Below are 11196 nucleotides of genomic sequence, written 5' to 3'. Positions count from 1 at the left end.
CTATAGCAAATTCATGGCTTGGAGTTTATTGTTAGGGTGTTTTCTATGTTTTATTTAGAAATAGCTGAGTGGAGTTAACAGGCAACAGTCCAGATTACCTTACATGGATAGTTGGTTTTCAAAACATCAGAAATCCACAGAATTGACATGACAAACATTTCTGTATTAATGTTCATTTTGATTAGAGACCTGTCTGCTCCTGACAGCTTCCTATATTGAATTCTAAGAAGAAATTGAGCATCTTTGGAGTTACTTCAGTTGTGGTGAGACAGCCACTAGACAAGAATTTCCTCTTTCCCTCTACAGACAAATTACTATCCAGAAAAGGACACACTTGTAGAATAGTCGACTGATTATATCTGCCTAGACAGAGTAATCAGCCCTTAATAATTCTGCAGCACTAAGGTCTGTCAGATGATCCTGGGCCAGAAGGTGGAAGAACAGATGTTCCAACGTTTTGTAGTATAGGGAATATCCAGGTGTTCAGAGGTCTCTATAAATTGGCTAAGTTTTAGAAGCTATGCTTTGTGCTTCCCACAATTATAATTAACTCAGTCATTCTGGATTTCTGAAGGGGTTGAAAACTTAGAGCCTCATAGCCAATCCTGGCTATTTACCTTGAGAGAAAAGATTTGAGTGGATGGTCTTCAGCTGACATTCATCCTAAAGCTAGGTTCAGAACTAAATGTTTTAGTTAGTATAGATTACAGAGGTTCTGGTTAGTCAACAAAATGATGGACTGGGTATTAGAACTATCTTGTACCTCACGGGTACAAATTGGCATAATTATGCTCTAATTGTATTTTGAGAGAAAAGTTTCATTTTAACAGGAAGGGTGATATGTAGGAGGAGCTAATGTGGGAAGAGTACTGAGAGGATGAGAAGAAGTAAGAAGAGGAGAAGAAGAAGGAGAGGAGAAGCTAGGTGATGAAAGATAGAAAGAGGGGGAGACAGGGAGGCAGATGTTCATGTATCTCCACCAGTCAAAGACAGTATAAATATCTAGGTTGGGTAGTGGGTTACACCTCAGATTGAGTAATACCAAACTTATAATGCCTATGATTAACATTTTTAAAAAAATGTATAAATGCAAAAAGGAAAAGGGGGCATGGGAAAGGGGTTTTCTAAGGGGGGGATGGGGAAAGGGAATGGCATCTAAAGTGTAAATAAAATATCTAATAAAAATGGGAAAAAAGAAATAAAAAACTACTTGGTCTTTGGAATTCTCCACAAGAAAAAAATAAGTTGATGAATAGTGTTTAATACTTTTTATGTAAACCATCTATCTAATACCTAATTTGTGGTTTCAAAGAATAAAACTCCATATTCTAACAAATACTATATTGGATAGATAAAATTTTTTTCTAGAGCTGTTTTTGTCCTGCTCTATTGCCTAGTGAATGACTCAGTTTCTTTCTGTTACTACAGGACCACAGTCAAGTTATGAAGACATGCACTCAGATATTTCATATAGCCTTTATTTGTGGCCTGGAAAAAAGTCAATACTTGCTCTTCCTGAACATTCCTTTCCCTTGTTTCCATGAATATCAGGGCTCAACTTTTTTTCTACTTAAAAAATTAGTGCAAAATGGTATCAGCTTTCATGATTGTAAATTTTTGGACTCTCTGCACCACAGATAAACGTGAATTTATTTTTGCTAAAATATTGGGGCTTCAAAAAATACATGGCATAGATGTGTTCATGCTTAGCCCAGAGGAATAAGACTTTCCAGAACATTTTGTGTTTGTATTTAGTACTTCTCATGAGAAAAAATTTCAAGTTTTCAACTTTGCACATCTTGAATATTCCAAGTAGATAGAAGGGAGAGGATTCTATATATGAAGCCTTGGTGTCAAACAAACATTAAGTGATTTGTTTAACAAAGTTAGACAAAGAAAACTCCTTGGCCCACAAGAAGGTATCTTGATCAGGCATAGACCTATCTGTAAATTCTTCTGAAAAGCTGACCAACATGAAGATACATACAAAGCACTTTGGTAGACTTGCAGTTAACAAGTATGGACTAAATCTGTTTTATTTTTATTAGAGGCAAAACAAATTTTAAATATTATTTTCACAGAGGAGTACAAATATTCTGCTGAAGGCTTCACATAAACTTTCTTATTAAATATAAGCCCAATTTCACAATATAAATATTTCTATTGCTCCCTTCTTTTATTTATAAGAGGTTGTTGGTTTTAGGTAGTGTATTAATGTAGTTGGAAAAGATTTAATAGTGAAGAGTTAATAAAACAATAGTCTTATTACTGTGAGGCAGCAATTGATGTTTTTTTTTTTTAACATATTTGCCTTTCTAGTGTGACTTCCTCAAAAAAGCATTTGTTCTAATAATCTGGTTTTTCCAAAAGTGATAACCTCATATGTGAGGTGTTTTTAAAAAGCAAAAATTCTTTTTGTCAGTATATAGCACCATACCTGTATCCCTTAGATAGATGCCATTCCACATTACCTCTAATTACATTCTGGCCACCAGACAGTGGAAGTTGAAGAATAGGTTGTATTCTTCTCCTATGTTTTCACCAGTAGAGATTTTCACATTAACAGCAAGCATATTAAAATTTAGTACTGTTGGTTTGACTCAAACTCACAAATTTTCATTAGTTTTCTTCAGCTGTAAACAGTTTCAGCATTCAAGGTATAGAATTTACTGAATGATAAGTTCTATTTTATACAATAAAAGTATGTCCCTTATAGTTAAGTGCTGTACAGTAAGAAGAGATATTGTTCAGTAATCTTAGCCCCTTCTTTTAGCACATAGAATAACCAGCCCCGGAGGCCTATGATCACTCAGCAGGAACCCAAACAGATGTTTACACATTTATCCAGTCTTTATTGTGATTCTTCTCACTCATCCACTCATTTTCCCTTTTATAACCACATACAATTAAATAATCAATGTTTTACTTTTGTTGAACAAGCATTTTGGATAACAATAATACTTACCCCATTTCTCGCCCCCCAGGAATCCGCTACCCCATCTCCCCTCATCTTGTTTCTATGAGGATGTACTCGCACTTACCCCCCAACTCCCACTTCCCACCCTCAAATTCCCCCATACTCGGTGTCCAGCCTTCATGAGACCAAGGATCTCCTCTTCCACCTATGCCCAACAAGCCCATCCTCCCCTACATATACAGCTGGAGTCACGGGTCCCTCTCTATGTGCTCCCAGGCTGGTGGTTTAGACTCTGGGAGCTCTGGTTGGTTGGTATTGTTGCTCTCCTCATGGGGACACAAATCCTTTCAGCTCCTTCAGTCTTCTCTCTAACTCCTCCATTGGGAACCCCTTGATCAGTTCAATGGTTTGCTATGAGCATCCACCTCTGAATATGTCAGACTCTTGCAGAACTCTAAGGAGACAGATATATCAGACCACTGTCAACATGCACTTCCTGACATCCACATCAGTGTCTATCTTTGGTGACTGCACATGGGATGGATACCCAAGTGGAATGGTCTCCAGATGGCCCCTCCTTTAGTTTCTGTCCCAAACTTTGTCTCCATATTTGCTCCCTTGAGTATTTTGTTATGCCTTCTAAGAAGAACTGAAGCACCCACACTTGGTCTTCCTTCTTCATGAGCTTCATGTGGTCTGTGAGTTGCATCTTGGGTATTTCAAGCTTCTGGGCTAATATCCAATTATCAGTCTCAATATTCACAATTAATGAAGTTCCACATTAACTCTGATTTTGGTTGCCCATATCAGACATTCCCTCTGTATCCTGCAAAAAAGAACTTTCCATTGCTATTGTTCTTAAATTTGATAGCTGCATTTAACTCAACACATGCTTTAGTAATGAAGAAAATTCTTTGTCCTTCTGATTGTACCCATTACCATACATAATACTGTTATAAACATACCATTGTTGAAATTCAGTAATTTATTTACAAGAAACAACAGAAACAAAGTGATAGAAAATATTACTGTGCAAAGTAGGCATTAGATCTTGTTTAAAAAACTATCTAAAATATGAGAAAGGAATAGATGTTTTAAAATTAAATGTTACTTGTTCACTTAATAAGTTTATCAGAATTTTAAAAACATTTTTTTAAAAAATACTACTTAAATGATCAGAGAATGCTCATCTTGTTACTTAACATTGTAGAATTTATGAAGTAGACTACTTATATAGATTAATTTTTGTTGGCTGCAATTCTGTATTCATCTCTGGAATTCATTATTAGTTAGAGTTAGAAAATATGCTTCCACTCATTATGAAAACACCACCACTAAAATTTTGACCTCACGTTTCAAGACTTCTTTATCACCCAAACCATATGAAGTAATGTTATTTGCCTTAGATGTTGGAATTCTGTATAACAAAATCTCAACATAATTTTTTAATTATTAATATTTGAAAACAGTTGATTCATATCAGATACATTAAAACTTTAATATTTAATGAAAATGGCCTCATTGACTTACTTGACTTACAAAGCTGAATTCACAAAAATATTATTAAGCAATTTTGCATGTAAATTCAATAATGTTATAATCTTGATTTAAATATTAAATTGATATATTTCTAGCAAAATATAATAAAAATTCACACTAAATTTATTATATTCTCAATGCATGAGGACACAGTTCTTCATAGACAAGAAATATTTACAAATAAATTATTCATCAAAACTAGTGGTTCAGTGTTTCATATGCTGAAAAAATAATTTAGAATTAATTGACTAACTCAAGTGAAGACAATAATTTTCCAACAACTTTCTTAAATGCATTTTTTACTTCCTTGTTCTTTAAGCTGTATACTACAGGGTTCAGCATAGGAATGACCATGATGTAAAATACAGATGCAATTTTGTCTGTGTTCATGGAATGATTGGAACTGGGCTGTAAATACATGAACATGGTTGACCCAAAGAAGATGGATACAGTGATGAGATGAGATGCACAGGTAGAAAAGGCCTTCCTCTGTGCTTCAGCTGAACGCATCCTCAGGATAGCAATGAAAATAAGCAGGTAAGTGTTTAAGATAACCAAGAGAGTAAAAATACCATCTAAAGAACCAAAGATAAGGATTGTGATCTCATTTGTTTGGGTGTCAGAACAAGAAATAGTCAGCAGTGGGAGAATGTCACAGAAAAAGTGATTAATCACGTTGGAATGACAGAAGGAGAGACAGAATGCAAGAGCAACATGAATAGAGGATTGCAAGATCCCACACATGTAGCAGCAGGTGACAATTAGAATACAGGTGGTACTTGTCATAATGGTAGTGTAGTGCAGGGGTTTGCACACTGCTGCATGATGGTCATAGGCCATTGAGGCAAGGATCAAAGTTTCGATAGCAATAAAGGCTAAAAAGAAGAACATTTGGGCAGCACACCCATTGTAGGATATGATCTTATTTCCTGTGAGAAACCCTTCCATCACCTTGGGGGTGATTGCTGAGGCATAAACACAGTACACCAGGGAGAGGTTACAGAGGAAAAAGTACATGGGAGTGTGGAGTTGTGAGTCCAGCAGAATCAGCATGATCATCCCAAGATTCCCAAACAGTGTGATCAAATAAATGAGAGTGAAGATAATAAACAAGGGGATCTGAAGTTCTGGGACATCTGTTAACCCCACAAGAATAAATTCAGTAACTTCTGAAATATTCTCCATCAATGTTATTTGGGAATGATCATGACAAGTTCCTAGAACAAATAGAAAAATATGCAATTTGAATATCAATAGAATTCTAAACTTTAACCATGAACTTTTATCCAATTTATTTTTTTCTAGTGAAGGACACTGTACATAAGATGATGAAATGCATGCATGGGACCTGAAGGCAGTTTTTTCTCATATGGAAGTGATACAGATGAACACAGAAATTATTTGATAAGACAAGTATTAATATAATTATGAGGCATAATTCAATTACTATTAAATAAGCTCTTGTGTACTGCACTAAATTATATAATATTCATTTTTATTATTTTTAATAATTACATATTTTGTATAGAATACACATATTGTTTACAGTCTATTGGAACTTTAATAAGGAGCAAACATTGAGAAAATATGTGAATTTTGTTTATCGGGATAAGATTTCAAAAATGAAATTCACATGTGATATATTCCCTACCTTCTTAAATATATGGAATGACCTGGGAATCTGATCTATCCACATCATCTAGGTTATTACTCAAGTTCAATAGATTTCTTAATTGTCTCTTCCCTTTTAAATATTTGCACTTAGAAGAACATACATGATATATTCATTTTTTCAAGAATAACGAAATGTAAGGAAACAATTTTCAAAATTGATGAGCAAAACTGTACCTGCTTAATATTCATGTCACAATCATTTTCACATAGCCTAATGTTGACCCTTACACACCAACAACCATATATTCTTGATATGTGTTTTAGAAAAATAGAGCAGACACAGGAAAATATTTCTCATTCTTTCATAAAGACTTAGTGATTTTTAACAAGCAATATTAGATAGCATATTTGCTTTACTCACATCCACAGTGGTTCATATATCAGATAACTGCCACTGCTTGTAGAATGAAAGTCAATATACCCAAGAACATATTTGATTCTGGAATGCTGAGCCGTATTAATCTCCAGCAGTAAGCATAATTTTTATTCAAGTTAGAAGAAGAAGAACAAGGATAGCCAAGCTGATTTTTTCCCCATAAGATAGAGGTAACTCCTGTGGATTTGAGTACAATTGTCATTTTACCAGCTTTTAAAGGGAATCTCCTGATATTAAACATCAAAATATGAATGATATAAAACAGTGAAGTGTGGTGGAAAGAGGAATGGAAAAGATAGCTCAGTGTTTTGTAGTAGACACCATAGTAGACAGTGTGTAAATGTTGTAGACAACATTTATTGTTACTATTTTCTATTTTTTTTCACAAGGAAAAAAAGTGGCTTGATTTTGTTCTTACAACTCTAACTTTCTATTACTATATATTTTAGTACTTACCATTGTTCTAGAAACAGAAAAGTGTACAAAAGCTTTGGGGTGACACAAACTTCATTCCCTGAGTATTGGTCTGCCATCCACACCTAGGAAAGCATTGTGCAGAATATTCTCCTTCCCCTCTTTCACAAACTGTGGTGTACAGCAGAACCTTGGCCTGTGAGTGCTTTGTTAGTATCAAGGCAGATGATGCAAGTTCCTCAAATGTCTTAGGGGAATCAGAGTAAGATACAATAGATATCTCTGGAGACTTCTGATCCCATGTTGGCCATTCACTCTCACCTTAATGGAATCATCAAGAATTTTAGAATTTTGATGAAGAGTCCTTGTGAGGACATGAAGGAACAAATTTTTAGAGGAAAGTTGGTGTAATCATCATGACATCTGGCTCATATTAAACTTAACAAGAAAAATAAATGTCTTCTATAATCTCATGGTCAGGCACATGCCCTGAGCATCTGATATTTAGCTTTGTCACATGGTTCTAGGGCATTATTTTCCTTTATTTCTAGTTGGTTTTAAGTAAAACATCAAATAACAACTATCTTAGCACCATGTATGTCCTCTAAGATTTTATTTTGTCATTCTTTTTTATAAATATATATATCCACTATATCCACCAACCTATAAGGAAAACTGTGACATATCATCTCACTACATAGTATGTAGTAATTTTTGGTAAATGAAGGACATTAGCATTTTCCATATGTTTAATATTTACCAATTCTGAAAAATTCCAAAGTTCTTTTTTGTAGTTATTAAAAATATACACTAAGTTTCTCTCAGCTAAAATGACCTTCTCTTGTAGGATGAATATAGATAATTAATAGGAGTAAGGACTTTCTTGTCTTTACATTCAGGAGCTACACCTATAAAGTCTCACCATGAGTGCCTAAATATTATCTGAACAAAGACAAAACTAATAGACATACCAAAGTGAATAAGGCAAATATCATGAGGCCTCAATGTCACAGAAACTGCAGGTAACTAATGAATGCTGAGCATATGAAAAATAGTCCTGAACAGAAAAAGTCAAACCAATTAGTAATCCAATAACCATTCAGCAACCCTGAAAACAAATATAAAAGTAAAATTAAATAGACCAGACTCTATCTATTTATCTATCTATCTATCATCTATCTATCTATCATCTATTGATCTATCATCTATCTATCATCTATCTTTCATCTATCTATCATCTAGCTACCTATCATCTATCTATCTATCTATCTATCTATCTATCTATAACCATAAGTTTGGAAGAAAGCAAGTAAAAATATATAGGAGGGTTTAAAGGATGCTTCATTTGTGTTTGGAAGTAAAAAGATAATTAATCCTATCAACCTCAAAAACCCCATTTGCTTCCTTTGAGAAAATGTCTTCTATTGACCAGGAAGACTCCTTCTTCCCATGGTAAATTTAATAAAACAGGAAGCATACCTGACTATTAAAAAGACTAAGATTTTATCATATGAATTAAGTAATATCTATAGATGATAACTACAAGCCAGTGATTTGAGTTCATATTCCTATTTTGAAGTTGGTAACAGAACTAAAAAAGGAGTGAGAAAGGAATTGAGGAAAAAGAAGAGTGGAAATTCAGGCTATCACCAAGGAGTGGATTGTTTATTAGAACACCTAGGGCTTAGGAATCCCATAGCTAGTAGAAGAACATAAAAGATATGACTCTGGCATGAACTAATTGTGACTAATGTGATGTTTGTTCTGATTAATCTTTTTCTTGTGCTGTATTTGAAAAACAGAGCAAATAAATTGTGATTATTCATTATCCAAAATCATCAGGAGCTCATATTTAGTTCTTGGAATTCAAAAATTGAAATGGATAAAAGATATTTAAAAAGTAAGATAGAAAAACTTACATCTGAGAAACTTTCTTTTTCAATGGACAAGTGCATTCAATACAGATTTGCATGGTTGGTCCAATTAGTTAATATAACAGACCAATTGTTTATGCCAAAATGAAACATCTATATTAAGGTACTACCACTACCTAGACTCAGGGAATGTTGCTGAAAAGAAGATGTAAAAATATAGGAGCCAGAAGATGGGAAGCTGTGAAATGATAGTTCCTAATTATGACATGAATAATATAATTATTAATGAAGCAGCTATAGCTGTCTGCATAAAATCTATACATGAACAAGTGAGAAAAGTATCCCACAAAAGATTGTTACATGATTCCATATCTAACTTCTTAGTATTTTTTGGAAATGGGTATTTGCTGAAGAAGAGACAAACATTATTTTTTTTGATGATGTGACAGTTATATATTTCCCATTTCCAGTGCATAGCTACATGTTTGTGATGGTCTGAGGCCACTGGGACATATATAACTAAGGACTGCCTGGTCTGGTGTTAGTGTAAGAAAACACAATTAATCCTCCAGAGGCCCCAGGAACAGGAAGGACTAGCCAAGGTGGAAATGCAAGGGAGAGGAAAAATGAAATGAGTAACTGTGGGGAGAGGACTAAAGCGGGGCAACAATTGGAATATAAGTAAATAAAATAATTAAAAACGAATTTTATTCTCCTACATTTTTGGTTGTAAGCCTAGCCTTTAATGGCTGAGCCATCTCACCAAACCATCCAGTGGAAAAAGACAGCATCATTGGATATTTTCTTTATTTGCATTTCAAATGTTATCCCCTTTCCCAGTTTTCCCCTTAAACCCCCTATTCCATCTCCCTTTCCCTTGCTTCTATGAGGGTGTTGCCCACCTACCAACCCACATCCACCTCCCTCCTTTCTCATTCCCCTGCACTGGGGCATCAAACATTCACAGGACTGAAGGTGTCTCCTCCCATTGATGCCCAACAAGGACATCCTATGCTACATATGGGGATGGAGCCATAGGTCAATCCATATGTACTATTTGGTTGGTGGTTTAGTCCCTAGGAACTCTGGGGAGTCTGGTTGGTTAATATTGTTGTTCTTCCTATGGGGTTGCTGACCCCTTTAGCTCCTTCAGCATTTTCAACTAATGGTTCTGGTTCAGCATGTAAAAGAATGTAAATTGCTTCTCCACTTGCCCCTCTTCCGTTCTGAGGCCTGGGCTGGACCTCTGCCCGGCCAGCCTGTGAGTGCACCCCGGATACCGCCAGACACATTCTGGGGGACCCACAGATCCCACAACCAGATTTAGGTAGGAAAACCCACATACTACCCTGAGCTCATAGCTGGGTGCCCTGAGGGCTCAGAATCCAGCAGATACCCCTGCCGGCTAACACCCCCCTTCTGCCCATCTCCCGGTTCGGAGGCCTGGACCAGACCTCTGCCAGGTCTGCAGTTGTGTGGACCCCGGATTCCGCCTGAGACATACTGGAAGGTCCACTCACCCCAGAGCCACAGAGGAACAACTGAACTCAGAGTGTCAGACAACATATCCTGAGAGATCCAAGAGGAGACACTGCACCCAAAACAGCAGACAACTAGCTGGACTGCTACCTTGGAGGCACCATATCCTGAGGCGTCCTAGAGATACCACAGTAATCAGTGCAGCTGGAAAAAATCACAGAGACATCTGGACCCCTAGAAGACCAAACACAAGCGAGACAACTGGAAAGGCAGGCTTCAATCAGAGACAGAAGTACAGGTAGCACTAGATTTAACCAGATGGCAAAAGGCAAGCACAGAAACGCAAGCAACAGAAACCAAAGTTACATGGCATCATCAGAACCCAGTTCCCCCATCATAGTAAGCCCTGAACACCCTATCACACCAGAAAAACAGGATTCAGAATTAAAATCACTTCTCATGATGATGATAGAGGACTTTAAGAAAGACATAAATAACACTCTCAAAGAACAGATAGAAACCCATAAAGAGGAAACACAAAAATCCCTTAAGGAACTGCAAGAAAATGCAACCAAACGGGAGAAGGAATTAAACAAAACCATGCAGGATCTAAAAATGGAAGTAGAAACAATAAAGAAATCACAAAGGGTGAATACCCTGGAGATAGAAAACTTAAAAAAATGATCAGGAGTCATAGACACAAGTATTACCAACAGAATACAAGAGAAGGAAGAGAGAATCTCATGTGCAGAAGATACCATGAAAAACATTGACACAACTGTCAAAGAAAATGCAAAATACAAAAAGCTACTAACCCAAAATATACAAGAAATCCAAGACACAATGAGAAGGCCAAACCTAAGGATAATAGGAATAGATGAGGGGGAAGACTCCCAACTTAAAGGACCAGTAAATATCCTCAA

The 11196-nt window shown here is 35.9% G+C and overlaps 1 protein-coding gene across 3 annotated transcripts in view; it reads right to left on the bottom strand.

Moving 5' to 3' along the window:
• Positions 1-4656: 4656 nt before the first annotated feature.
• Positions 4657-11196, bottom strand: part of LOC117719947 (olfactory receptor 5B12-like) — a 42624-nt gene continuing 36084 nt past the window's right edge. Inside the window, exons 1-3 of one of the 3 annotated variants that reach the window (XM_076918165.1) lie at positions 6963-7086; positions 6492-6683; positions 4657-5673 (exon numbers count right to left, since the gene is read on the bottom strand). In XM_076918165.1, coding sequence (XP_076774280.1) covers positions 4697-5641 — 945 coding nt within the window. In that variant the 5' untranslated portion in view covers positions 5642-5673; positions 6492-6683; positions 6963-7086 and the 3' untranslated portion in view covers positions 4657-4696. Of the gene's footprint in view, positions 5674-6491; positions 6684-6962; positions 7093-11196 lie in introns of those variants that run through there. The other 2 variants (XM_034518406.2, XM_076918166.1) reach the window with 2 other exon arrangements.

This window comes from Arvicanthis niloticus, chromosome 1, assembly GCF_011762505.2.
Source record: "Arvicanthis niloticus isolate mArvNil1 chromosome 1, mArvNil1.pat.X, whole genome shotgun sequence".
Classification (NCBI taxonomy): domain Eukaryota; kingdom Metazoa; phylum Chordata; class Mammalia; order Rodentia; family Muridae; genus Arvicanthis; species Arvicanthis niloticus.
This window is presented reverse-complemented; position numbering and strand designations above follow the sequence as displayed.